The sequence below is a fragment of the Spermophilus citellus genome, assembly GCF_964194105.1.
Source record: "Spermophilus citellus genome assembly, chromosome: 9".
Lineage (NCBI taxonomy): Eukaryota > Metazoa > Chordata > Mammalia > Rodentia > Sciuridae > Spermophilus > Spermophilus citellus.
In genome coordinates this window covers 91,678,738-91,693,374 of record NC_138191.1, presented here as the reverse complement: position 1 = coordinate 91,693,374, position 14,637 = coordinate 91,678,738, and the positions used below count along the sequence as shown (strand labels likewise).

The following is a 14,637-nucleotide window of genomic DNA, read 5'->3' as shown; positions in this document are numbered from 1 at the left end:
CATTTCATCTTTAAGAATGATACGAAAGTTAAGCATTGCATACAATAAGCTATGTACTTCAGTGAATTTCTTCTATATGTAATTTTAATATCAAGGTTGATAGCTGAGTTTGACTTCTCCAGGTCCTTCGCCTTCTTATTGCCTTCCAAACTTATTTTTGCTAACGTATTTGTTTTTGAGATGTTGCAGTTTATTAATGTTTCTAGTAAACATTGACAGATGCTTAGAGGATGGCAGAAAATGCAGCTGTGACCTAAAATATTCTATTCTGCTATTTTCAAATAATCTAGACAAACATTAGGATGTAAGGCTACTGTTTAATATTGTGTCTTAATTATTATTTTGTATTTAACATTAATTCTTTTATACAGTTACTATTTTCCAAATATTTAGAATATAATTTTAATACATACATTTTATTTTTAATCAGTTCATTTACTTTGAAACACTATGAATATTTTATACTCTTATTTCTTTCTTGATTTCTGACAAAAGATTCAGGACCTTCACGTTAAACTTTCCTCTGAATCCAAAAGGGCAGATACACTAGCATTTGAAATGAAGCGGCTTGAAGAAAAACATGAAGCTTTACTTAAGGAAAAAGAGGTAATCATAAATATATTTGATAAGGATATAGCTTAGTAGCTAGAATGCTTGCCTCGAGTGCACAAGGCCACGAGTTCAATCCCCAGCACCACACACACAAAAAAGGAGTATGTTATTCTTTTTTTAGCTTTTTAACTACCCATTCTTAGAATGATAACAATATCTACTTGTTCTATCTTTCTTGAAATTGAAATTATATACATATAGAAAAGTCTTGTAAAAATGATTTCACTTCATTCAATTTTTAAACATTTATTTATTTATTTTTTGGGTACTGGAGATTAAACTCAGACACTTGACCACTGAGCCACATCCCCATCCCTAGTTTGTATTTTATTTAGAGAGAGAGTCTTACTGAGTTGCTTAGTGCCTCGCTTTTGCTTAGGTTGGCTTTGAACTCACAATCTTCATGCCTCAGTCTCCTGAGCCGCTGGGATTACAGGCATGCACTACCATGCCTAGCTACATTTTATTTTTGTTAAGTATTTACAAAATGTATATAGATTATTGGAATTCAGTGTGACATTTCAACACATGCATACAGTGTGCACTAATCAAATTGAGCCTCCTTTAATTCACTCCCCCAAATTATCCTAATTAATATTCTACATTCAAGTCTACTATTTTAACTACCACATATGAGAGAGAATGTGTAGTACTTCGTCTTCCTGTCTGGCTTATTTTACTTAACAAAAAATGTCCTCCACTTTCATCCATTTTGCTTCAAATGGCATTCATCTGTATGGCTAGATAACATTTCATTGTTTTTTTTAATCCATTTATCTAGTGATGGGCACATAAATTGATTCCATATCTTAGCTATTGTAAATAGTGACACATTAAACATGAGAATGCAAGTATCTCTATCTCTTTGGTATGTTGATTTTGTTTCTGTTGGATATGAAGTGAGTAGCTAGATCATATAGTACATCTATTATTAGTTTTTTCAGGAACTTCCATACTATTCTCTATAATGTTGTATTCATTTACATTCCCAACAAAAGTGTGTGAGTTCCTTGTTCACATCCTCACATGTTATTTGGGTTTTTTTTTCTTTTGTTTGCTTTGTTTTATTGTGAATAATATCTGTTCTAACAGGGTGAGAGGATATCTCATTGTAGATGTTCTCCATGATTACTAATGCTGTAGAGTATTTTTTTCATTGTATTATTGGCCATTTACATTAATTCTTTTGAGAAATGTCTATTCAGATCATTTGCCTATTCTATAAATTAAGCGTTTTGGTTCCTAATATATTTCTGGATATTAATCCTTTGTTACATGAATACTTGGTGAATATTTTCTTCCAATGTGAAAGTATTTTGGGATATTAGGTTGTTGTGAATTTTTTTAGTAAATTTCCAAATGGGTTTTATGGTATAGTTTTATGGTATAGTTTTGATAAAATGTATAGTGCATCAGAACACAAGGATTTCATTTTCCTATAAGTCTCAAAACAGTGGGGTCCTCCTTGTAGATCTGGCAATTGTATTGTATAAACCAGGGTATATGGAATACACCCTCTGTGATTATACACCTTAACAACTCTATATACTCTAAACAGTTATGGGAGTGATTTAGATTAGGACCCTGCATAGATGTGGTATCCACAGCCTTTGTGTTAATTGTTTTTGCTCTAGGAGTATATTTCCATGAATGGGACCTGAGGGCTCTCCCTGCCTTTCCTTGCCTGGTTGTTAAGTTTGGGGGTTTTGTCTCTTCTCTTCTTTGTATTAAAATGTCACTGAAGTTTGAGCATGGTTAGCTTGTGTGTGAAGCAAGGTGAGCTATGTCTTAGCTGGGTTTAACTCTGTAGCAGTGTTTCTACTCTGTGAATTTGTTGTATCCCAGTAGATTTCCAGGACCTCACAGAAGAGAGGGAAACAATAGCAAGAACAGAAGCAAACACTATATAGCATTAAAATAAACACCCAGTGTCTGCTATGATATCTACAAAACAATGAATTTACCACAAAAATAGGAATGGTAGAGTCAGCAGTTGAAAAAAACAAAATTAATAAATATCCACAAACTAGATCTGGCATTAAAGTAAATATCAGCTATGCCATCCAAGGTACTATAACTGCAACATCAGGGGTAGTAGGACAGGAATGTATAAGCCAATTAATTCTAAAATATGGGAAAAATACATTAAGAGAAAAAATAATAATAGGATGCTAAAAGAAAGGTTAGAATGTTCGAAATATAAAAAGAAGAAATGTAGCAAGTGATGGCTACAGAGGAGGAAGAGAAAAAATGAAACAAGGGAGAAAGAAAGAGAGAACAAAAGAATTTGGCTATTAGAGGGAGAAGGAAGGTGAGAGAGAAACTAGATAAATAAAAGCAAAATAAACAAAGACCCTGAACCTCAAAGACAAGACAAAGAAAAAAATCGCTAAAAATGAGAAAAGAAGAAACAAACATGTATAAATACATATATACTTATATACACATATATACATACATATATGCATACATGCACATATATGCATGCACACAATATGGTATATATACACACACATCCATGAACCAACAGGAAGAACACCAAAAAAAAAAAAGGTGGAAAAAGATTTTAATGAAAAATTAAAGAATTGTCTCCACTGAGGTGTTCAAAACTGTCAGTGAGGATGAATGATTATGCCTGATTGTCCTTTTTTCCATATCTTCTTGTTTTTGTGTTGCTCACCAAACTGCCATCTTACGGTATGGCTTAAAACGGAAGCTGGTTAAAATAGCTTTCAAGTTCTCTTACAAGTATAAGGTAGGACAAAATGGGAAGTGCTTTGGATTGTAGATTTGTCTGGACAGACCAGAACAAAGTACTCTGAGGTGGGACTGCTGCAGAGTTCTAGAAGGGAGTTCCAGTTGCTGGGGTTTAGCTCTGTTTAAGCCTTAGGGTCTTTGTTAGGTGGTGTCTGCTCTGGAGAGATCAACACATCCCTAGGACAGGCAAATACCAATCTCTTCTGGGAATCTGGCTCTCAGCAACCATCTAGGAATTCTGCTGTCAGGAAAAGGGAGCTAGTCCTCCACAGTTCTCAAATAATACCTTGCCCACAAAATGTGGCTTTCCCAGGATTAGTCCCTGAGTATAATCAGTCACCCATTAGTTTCTTAACCATCTACAGTTGGTCACATGAAGTGCCAGACTTAAAGTGAATACTACTTACCTACATATCTCTGACTTGAATCCCCCTTGGGTACAATCTGTGCCTGTTTTCACTCACATTCTGCTAACTGTACCCTAGGCCACACATTAGGTGCTTACCAGGACAGTATGGCAGTGTTTGCTGTGATCTCCCAGGCTCTTGCAGCAGTAAGCTGCCTATGGCCACCTCAGGATGGCTCCCTATCATAGCTCTTCGCTTGCCAGTTGAGAAACACAGCACCTTTCAAATAGCATTTCATATAAAGTCTCTGGATCTGTTAAGTTCAGTCTGCTTTTCTGTTTTAAGGATTTTATGTGCCAGATTTCTCCATCATGTTTCTCTTTTTTGTGTTATCCCTACTCTGCATGGTGAATTGGTACCACTGTTGCATTTGAATTGGTTCCAGTTATGTAGTTATTTTTTGTTCAGCTCACCTAGATATCTGAGTCTCTAAGAGACTCTGTGTTACACTGAATTTCAGTCAAATCCCTCTTTACCCACCTTGCTGAGAAGCAGCATTCCCACTGCTTGTATCCCAAGCTATAGAGCATTAAGCTATTGTGGCTTTTCTCTAATCTGGTATCTTGAATCTACAAAATTTGGAAACTTCAGAATTTCTAGTATTTTTTGAATGATTTTTTACACTATGTTTGGTGAGATATTGTTGTGATTTCTTTTAATTCTGTGCACATAGTTTGCTTTAGTTCTTTGCATGTATTCATAATAACTCACTTGGTTTTGGTCTACTATATCCCCCACTAGCTCATCTCATTGGCTTTTTCAGTTGACTTATTTTTCTTTCAGTGTAGAAGTTTTCCTTCTTCTCAGTGTATTTTTTTTAACTTTTGTTGAATATCTGACATTTGATATAATATTTCAAAATTGAAAATCATATTTCTCCCAACCTCAGTATTTGTTGTTGTTACTGTTTTTGTCTGTCTTTAATGATATTTTCTTTACTGATTTTATAAAGTCTGTATTCTATGTAATGTGCAACCAGTGAAGTACCTGCTCAATTGCCACTATGGCTAGTTTATGACTGATCAGGGATTACAATAGATGCCTTGAACCAATACTTTTCTCAGCCTTTGTCAAAACATCCAGAATGTATATTGAAAAACATTTTCAGTGCTCATGAAATTTGAAATTCTGCCTTTGCCTTTAGGTGCTGATTGCACAGGGCCTCAATTTCAGTCAGAGCTGAGACATTGGGCTCTCTCTGATATTTTCTGGGCATGTGCACATAGTTTTCCTCTTATATCACCAAGAACATGTCAGAACTTTTCATAGCATCCTATTGGGCATCATATTATTTCAAGATCTTTCTTATAACATTTTGGCTAGGTTCTTAATTATCTCCACCTTATATTATTATGGTGATAAACAGTTGCTTGGAATTGTGTTTGATGTATGTCATGGGAATACAGCTCTTCCTGTAGAGTGAGCACTGAATTGGGTCAAATAATGAAAATCACTACAAATGGGGCTTCTAGGAGCTGCAGGACAGGTAAAATAGTGATAATGCTCTGAGGATGATAGTTTTATTTTATTTTGTTTTGTTTTTTGGAACCGGGGATTGAATCCAGTGGTGCTTAACCACTGAGCCACATCTCCAGCCTTTTTTTATTTTTTATTTTTAGACAGTGTCTCGCTAAGTTGCTTAGGGCTTGCTAAGTTGCTGAGTCTGGCTTTGAACTTGCCATCCTCCTGCCTCAGCTTTCTGAGCTGCCAGGGTTAGCAGGCACCACTTGGTCTGGCATGATAGGGCTTTTTGAGAGGAGCTTCCTGTCTAATCTGCCTCTTCTTGACTACCAAAGAACCTGGTTTTCACAGATATAGGGATATGAGGGACTTTTGATTTTTGAGGCTACTCCACAGCTGGGGAGAGGGGATAGTGATAAGGCAAGTTAAAAAAGCAAAAAGCTTACCATTCTAATGAAGGTTTAGCATGTTTGTTTGTTTGTTTGTTTTTCATTTACAATGAACTTATTTAATCAGAATTTTACAGGATTCTAGAAACCTGAATTTCTAACAAATTTTTGATTAATAGTGTGATTTGGGGAAGCAATTTTAACCTTCATTTTGTGTCAGAGCATGTAATACAATAAAATTAAATTAAGTCATTTAATTAAACAAAAAAATATTTATACAAATTATTAATACCTAAACACAATTTGGTTTGGAAAATGAAGTCATACAAATATAGTTATATTCATAAGATAAGTATGCTAAATGAAAAAGCTATACAATAATGAGAAACATTAACAGGTCAAGTCTAAGTACAAAGGAAGATACTCCTTTGAATTCCCATGTTCATTGAGCATGAAAAGCCAATCTTTTGGTTCTTTTCTTGTACATTATTCAGTATCCACATTCTCTGCATCTGATTGTATCCCTGGATTTTTTTCATTTTCTGTGTGACATTCTCAACAGATAGATATACCATTGGCTATTGCTTTGGGGGTTGAACATACTTTTGGGTGTCCATTCCTACTACCTACACAACAGGGAGACTTTTCCCCATTTTTCCAAACAGAAACCCAATTGTCGTGATGCCCTTATTAGCAAGTTTATTTTAATATATACTCCTCAGATTGTTTTAGGCCTTTGGTTTATTTTCCAGAACTCTGTAAAAGTTGATGAGGATAAATTTTTTAGAGTTTCCATTGCATTTATGACAGAGAATATTTATAAAAATTCTCATACCTGTCCCTAGTTTTAATTTATAGATCCCAGTGATTCTTTTATTCAGAACATAAAAGTTCATCATTGTGTAGCTCTAAAGTAAAATAGTCAATGTCATGAATTGCTAGCTGCTCTTCTTGGATAATAGTATTCTTCCACAAATTCATACTTCAGGATGCTACTTATAACTTTTTAAAATCTAAGTTCGCAGTAATAGTAAAAGATACACCTAGTCTACTGCATCTCTTATACAACAACCTGTTTAGATACTTGAAGTTATCTATCTCACTTAGTATTCAAAACACATTTGCAAAGATTTTTTTGGTGGGGGTGATACCAGGGATTGAACTCAGGGGCACTTGATCTCTGAGCCACATCCCCAGCTCTATTTTGTATTTTATTTAGAGACAGGGTCTCACTTAGTTGCTTAGTACCTCACTTTTGCAGAAGCTGGCTTGAATAGATGATCCTCCTGCTTTAGCCTCCAAGGCTGCTGGGATTACAGGCATGCACCACCATGCCAGCTTGCAAGGATTTTTATATTGGTATTCCCATTTTGAAAATACAAAAACTAAAGTAAAAAATTAAATAACTTTATATCTAATACATCTAGGAAGTAGAGAGTCTGGAATTCAAACCCTAATCTCTGAAGTTCATGCTCTTTTTATTACTTACCATGTATTTGCATATTTGTACTCTATTACATAATTGCATTCATTTAGATCAAAGGTAAACTCTCTGAGGGGGGAAATCACAAGCCATGTGTTGTATAAAGGCTATTATGTGTGTGACTTATACAAGAGTAAAGGAGCCTTTTAAAGCTAAAACTATCACTTTTAATTAATAATTATCAAAATCACTTAAATTGTAAAAGGCATAAAGAACTAGGTAAAAAGAAATACTTTGCTGATATTAACAATTCTTTCTTAGAGACTGATAGAGCAGCGTGATACTCTGAAAGAAACAAATGAAGAGCTTCGATGTTCACAAGTACAACAGGATCACCTAAATCAAACAGGTATATTTGGTTAGATTTTAATAAAGGTTTCTATAATGGTTGAAATACTGAAACATTAATCTGTTTTTGTTTAGATGCATCAGCTACTAAAAGTTTTGAGAATCTTGCTGCTGAGATTATGCCAGTGGAATATAGGTAAATTTATTTCTACTGATTGATAGACCATATTTAATATTAGAAATGTGGTTTCTTCCTTTCCTCCTTCCCTATATCTTTCCTTCCTTTTTCTTCCTCTCTTTTTGTAAATCACTTGACCTTTGAAACTTTTCATTTTATGAGTCATAGAGTTGAAAATAACTCCTTTTTATCTATTTATTTAAACATTGTAATTTAGATTATTATTGCTGCCACAGCAATTTTAAAATTTATCACAAGTAAAATTGTACAAACTGGAAAAATAACAGTCTAGTTTTTATAACATGGGCTTTGTTTTGTTAAAATTATTTTTATGTTTTTTAATTTGGAAATTTGTTTTTTGTTGTTATTTGGCATTGAAATCTATATAAGTGGAAAAAGAGGAATTATCAATAATAATAGAAGAATGAAGCAGAAGTTAAGCAATACAATATTTTTATGTTGATCCAACATTAAACTTTGTCTTGTACTGCTGTGTTTACTTGTAGGCATTTGACTAATCTTTAATTTTAATGGCTTTCTTTTGGTAGCAATGGATTTATTACTTCAAATTCAATTTATTTTTTGTTTAAATCATTTTGAGATATAATTTATCCATTTAAAATATGCAGTTTTGTGGGGTTTTTGTTATATTCATAGTTGTCACTATCATATTGTGACTCTCATCACTGTAACTATCTAATTTAAAACATGTTGAATATCCCCCAAAGAGACCCATGCTATTAGCAGTCATTCTCCATTCCTGACCCCTTCCAAATCTAAGCGTATCTTTATGGACATTTCATATACATAGAATTATACAGTATGTAACTTTTGTAACTGACTTTTGCTTAGCATCATGTGACCAAGGTTGTTTCAATTTGTTCAGAGTTTTATTTGTTAGAATATAGTCATGACTTCCACCTTTCTTACAAACTTTACTAGAAACTAACACACACTTTTTGATTATTAACATCCAGTTGTTTTGGAAAATGCTTTCAATTCATTTGCATTTACCTGAAAGTAACAAATCATAGTGAAATTTTATTTTGTCATCTGTTTAAACTTTCTGAACCAATAGTTGCCATACAGCAATTGCTTCCATAGCAATTTAAAAATTTATCAGAAGGAAAATTAAAAAACTTGCTAAGTAACATATTATACTTTTAATAACGTAACTTCTTATGAGGTGGTGAGGTCACGCGTTGTATCATAAAAAATAAATTTACTGTCTAACATTTATGCAACACAAAGTCACTTTAACTTTACAGGTATTTTATCATTTAAAGTCACAAAATTATCAGAAGACAAAATATGTTATAACTAAGAAACCTGTGATGGGAGAAGTAGTAAAAATGTAAAAAATAAGTTTCCTAGCATGGAGTCAATTGTTATGCTAAAATTAGTAATTTAATAAAGAATCATATAAGTTTGTTAGAATTATGGTACTGACATTTAGAAGAACCAAAATTGGGATTAATTGGAATTAGTTGTTTCAGGGGAGAATGAGATTTGGAAATGAATTAAATAGGAAACAATTACTTTTCTACTTAATACCAAATAAAGATTGCATTTGTGTTTTAATACCAAATTTGCATTTTAAAAATGTTTATTTAAATCCTTACGAATTTTTTTCAAGAAAAGACTTGAAACTGATTACCATCATAAAAGTATACTTAAAAATTGTAGACAAACTATGTTCTTAAATCTATTGCTTTTCATTCATATATTTTTCTAAGAGTATATAATTTTCTTTCATGACTAGTTTCTAAATTACAAAAGTAAAATAATTCATACTATCTCTTGAGGATTTGCATATACAGCATAATAGTATACTGGTACCTTTAATAATTTACTACTTGTTTTGAGGCATGGTCTTGTAATAAACATAATTTTTAAAAAATCTTTCAGAAGTTTTGATCACATTTAAAATGATAGCTATTAAGTGAATATGAATTTTCTCCCTTAAAATTAAAAGAATATAGGGACTAATACCTGAAAATTTTAAAACAAATTTGCTTTCCAACATCAGGGAGGTATTTATTCGACTACAACATGAAAACAAGATGCTTCGCTTGCAACAGGAAGGTACTGAGAATGAGCGTATTGAAGAGCTACAGGAGCAGCTAGAACAGAAGCACCGCAAGATGAATGAGTTGGAAACAGAGCAAAGGTGACTCTGACTACTCCTTTTTAACCTGAAGTCATGGTGATTTGGTTACCTAGCCATGAAATCTTGATTCACAGAAGTAGAAAATATTACAGTAGTTTAAGTAATTGGCATTATCTAGAAGTAGTTTGGGAGTTTTGTTTATTGTTTTGGGTTTGTTTTTTTGGTTGGTTGGTTGGTTGTTTTTGTCTTTCACCACTATTACCTGCACTCTGAAAAAAATCAAGTGATCATTTTAATCGTATTATTTTAAAATATGTGGATGATCCATTAATTGTAGCAGACTTGGTCAACCAGTTTGCTTTATTTTTGAATTTCATTTAAATCACTTCAAATTGACAGGACATTTAACATTTGAATAAATGATTCATTAACTATTTATTTCTGAGAAAGTAATTTAAACTCAGTTTCTCTAGCTATGAGTTGTTAGATTCCTGATAATGTATTTAAAACAAATGAGATACTTATCTAGTACCAATGATTGCTAAAAAATTAGTATAATAATAAAAAATATAATATTATATAAAGCTTACTATGTACCAGGTAATATGAGATCCATCTTACAACAGGCTGAGCAAAGAGCGAATCCGAGAACTGCAGCAGCAAATTGAGGACCTTCAGAAGTCTTTACAAGAACATGGCTCCAAGTCTGAAGGCGAAAGTGTAAGTAACTTACAAATTATAAATAATTCTGCTATGTGTGGATTCACTTTAATAGTTCCTGATACCCAAATTAATTTTGAATTTGAAAGTGCCACCATTATCATTGAGGGTACCCTCAAATACCGTATATATCTGCATAACAGATGCAGTGATTTTGCCAATTTAGAGCCTATAAATTGATCATATATATTGTAATGTGATTTCTATCTGTCCTGCTTCAACAGCTATGCCTAAATTTGTGATAATTCTTGATTTGAGAGCATGCTATACTTGAGGCCTTCATAGTTCTGCCAGGATTCCAACAAGGCTGACCTGAATAAAGTCTAAATGAGAATAATTAGCAAGTCAGAATTAAGAAAACCTTCTAATTAGAACCTAGAGAACAAAAAAAATAATGATTTCAACCAATGTGTATTCAAGAAATGGATTATACCAATCTCTGAAGGACAAAGACCTTAATGCAGTTTTGAAGACATCACCCCCTATTTCTTCCTTTCTTCTAAACTGACAGGCCTTGTTATTGTCTACTGATGGCAGATAGTGTGAGGACAGAGATAAGAGGTCTTTAAAAGACCTCAAATTTAGCCTAACTCTCAATGTATCTGTAGTTTTCCTGTAATTTGATCTCTGTATGTGGAGAGGAAATAATGTTGAAAGAGAAATGTATTTAATTTAAAAGAAATTACAGAAAAGGTAGGGCTGGATGTGTGTTAGAGAGATATCTATTGATTGAGATTAAATAAAATGTTAAGTGATTATTCCTGTTTTGTTGGGGGAGGAAATTGCAGAGTAAGTAGAGATGGAAAGGAAGATTGAAAGGGTTGTGTTTCCTTTCTGTCTTTTATATACTTTATATGATTTTCTCTTTTTTCCCTGGGGGCTTGGAAAATAGAAATCGTCTCATGCATGGCGGCATCTCGTATGTGCATATATACGGTATCGTACCCTCTCTAATACAAATATTTTTAAGTCACTTTAGGGAATACTTTTAAAATGGTATCTATTTGGGGGAGCTCATTTTGGATTTCAGTGTTTTAAATATTTTAAGTTTCTTTATCTTTCATTTTATATTTACTGGTGTCCACATTATACTTTACATTATGTATTTTTAACTCTGCAGCTATTCAGTTGAAGCAGAACTACTGTTACAACTTAAAGTACTGTTGATGAGAGAGGAAATTTTATGTTTTGAATTGTTTAAACAGTACCCATTTGCTTTATTTTTGTATTAATATTAAATTTCTTGTGTGTATAATGATAACATTTATTGTAAAGATAAAATTGTATTTTAAGATAATGATTCATTAGATACTTGAATGTTTGATACTCCTCAGTATATCACATTCAGTTTCCATTTACTATTTTTCTTCAAATTCAAATTCAATATATATTGTGTTCAGAATTACATGGCATTTTTCTGTTAATATATTCTTTCTTACTTTATTTACTATTTTCCTTTACTTTTCCTTTTGATGTAAAAAACATGCCTAAATTTTTGTGCTTTTAAAAGTATGTTACCAGAAATACAAATTTTTAAAAACATTCATAGTTTTATATAGTAATATGCCTTCAAAAGAATATAAAATATATTTAGATGTATGAAAAATTTACCTTTGTCAAGATAGTCATCTTACAGCAGCTTTTTTTAATTTTATAGTCCAGCAAACTAAAGCAGAAGTTGGAAGCTCATATGTAAGTAAAACTAGTATTTAATTTCAAATATGAGAGGGGAAGGGTTGTTAAGCTTCTGAAGTTAATCTCCTTTTCTGAATTGGTGAATAAAGGGAAACATTCTGCTGCTGATTTTTTCTTTTCATCAAAAAGTGAAAAGAAAAACATGCTAAAAGGCTCATCCTACCTGGCAACCATCCCAAACTTCTACATTTTTAAGAGTTTTTAAAATGAAACAACTGTTACAACTAGATTTTGTGGGTGTTTAACCTGTTAAATATTTTCTTTTACTTTCCTAGGAAGTGAGGGTGGTAAGAGAAAAATATTTAGCATTTTTTGTACCCACCATGTCTAGGCAGTCTACATACTCATGACAAACCATGTAAATAGGCAGGTATTTTTCCCACTTCCCAGGTGAGGAAACTAAGGATCAGATAGTGACTTGCCCAGAGACAACAAATATTTTGTGGCAGAGAACAGTTTTCATCCTTAGGTCTGTTTGACAGCTGGCTGCATCCTCTTTCTTAGGGAAAAACTAACAGAGGTCCATGAAGAATTACAGAAGAAACAAGAACTCATTGAAGATCTTCAGCCAGATATAAACCAAAATGGTAGGTATTTGTAAACATTCGGAGCAGACCATAATTTAAGGGTTTGCCCTTTTTAGTTGAAAGATGCAAGAACTATTCATAAGTCTTTGCACAATGTGTAAATATAGACATTATGAATAAGAACCATGATAATTTTAGTGCTGAGTTCATTAAGATATAATCAAATAAAAGCCAAAAAAAGTTAAATCTAATAAAATGAACTGATTGATATATAGGAGTATCAAACATTATAAAATATAATTAATACCATGTAAATATGAATGAAATGATTTCAAGCCAGATTAAAATGAACTTCAAAACATCAAATAGAAATAATGCCATATTTTCTCTTATGGTTGTGCTTAAATTTGAATGTATATTTGCTTATTGAAATTCTTGATCTAAAAGAGAAATATAGATTATAGTATAATAATGAACAATCAAGGATGTATTGGTTATAATTTCAAAAGTTTTAGATAAGAATTCACTACAAAAAAGAAATAAGGTTTTTCTCCTTTAAGTTCTTTTACCAGTTTTTAGAAAGTAAATTTGATAAATATATTTCTTATTTGAGGGTGGAGTATTTTATATCCTAATAATTAGTCATGTTTCATTTTATTTTTACTAATAGTACAAAAGATCAGTGAACTTGAAGCTGCTCTTCAGAAGAAAGATGAAGATATGAAAGCAATGGAAGAAAGATATAAAATGTACCTGGAGAAAGCCAGAAATGTAAGTGACTTACCTCTCAGAGGTCCAGCCTTTGTGGCCCACCTTCTAATTAATTCTTTTTCTCCTGATTATGCACTGCTCCTGTATCTATATCATCAGTTTGCTCTCCACAGTCTTGCCTTGCCTGTCAAGTTCCTGGAGTATCTCCATGTCAGTCCTCATACTCTTCAGTCTCATTCACTACTGTCAGACTAGCATCAGAAAACATAAACACATCACTTATAGGGACAGCTTAAACATTGATTGTAGTGAACTCATTAGGGAATGTGACTACACTATTATATGGGGTGTTTAGCATTTAATAAGATAAACCTAGAATATATATTTCCTAGACTTTTAGCACATTTGCTAAGAATAAAATTTGCTAAACTCTTAGCAAAATCAACATTTTTACCTTTTGTGAAAATTTAGCTTTTTAAACTTGTTTGAAGTTGTTTTGGCCTTTGGTCTAGATTTAACAGTTAAACATTATTCTAATGTTTGCCAGATTAAATTATTTTTCCTTGTTTCATACTTAATATCTATAAATCCTGTTTTCATAAAGTTTTTTGTTTTCATGAAACCATATTAAGTATTCTCTTTCAGAGAATGTTAACATATTCTTTTTAGTTTTTCTGAATAAAAGAAGGGAATTTTATGGTGGCACTTTCAAACAGTGATAAGAGGGCTACCTTTTTTATATTTAAATCTCATGATATTTGTTAATTAAGGTGTCAGTAGTACCAGCAGCACCAGATAAACCCAAGATCTCAAAGCTTGACATGATACAAGTTTGCTTCCTGATCACATCAAGTTCTGTCATGAGGGGAAAAAGATCTCTATTCCATGTGCCCATTCCAAGTTCTAAGCCGACAATCTGCCTCCTTCAACATGGGTGTCCCCGGTTCGCTTGACATTGTCCAACTAGTAGACGAGGAAAGATGGATAGATTGCATGGGAGATATATAATAGGTCAGGCCTCGAAACAGCAAAAATCCCTTGAATTTCTATTTCAGTGACACAGCTCAAGCATGTGGCTACACTCAGTTTCTCTGGAGGCATAGAGCCATAATTGTGCTAAGAAAAGGAAATAGGCTTTATAACTACACAGTTTGTCCAATAACAAAAGTATACATGCTTATTGTATAAAATATTAAAAAGTTCCCAGAGACAATTGCTGTTAACACCGTGGTGTATTTTCTTAACAGTGTACTTTTTTATACATATTTTCTCTGTGACTAGTAATCATAATATATATAT

At 32.6% G+C, this 14,637-nt stretch overlaps 1 protein-coding gene across 1 annotated transcript in view; it reads left to right on the top strand.

Annotated features, from left to right (window-relative positions):
• HOOK1 (hook microtubule tethering protein 1) overlaps positions 1-14,637 on the top strand; it is a 55,245-nt gene that overhangs the window by 34,048 nt on the left and 6,560 nt on the right. The window contains exons 12-19 of the mRNA XM_081307845.1: positions 496-606; positions 7,371-7,458; positions 7,533-7,593; positions 9,605-9,745; positions 10,312-10,405; positions 12,063-12,097; positions 12,605-12,687; positions 13,298-13,398. Coding sequence (XP_081163971.1) covers positions 496-606; positions 7,371-7,458; positions 7,533-7,593; positions 9,605-9,745; positions 10,312-10,405; positions 12,063-12,097; positions 12,605-12,687; positions 13,298-13,398 — 714 coding nt within the window. The remainder of the gene's footprint in view (positions 1-495; positions 607-7,370; positions 7,459-7,532; positions 7,594-9,604; positions 9,746-10,311; positions 10,406-12,062; positions 12,098-12,604; positions 12,688-13,297; positions 13,399-14,637) is intronic.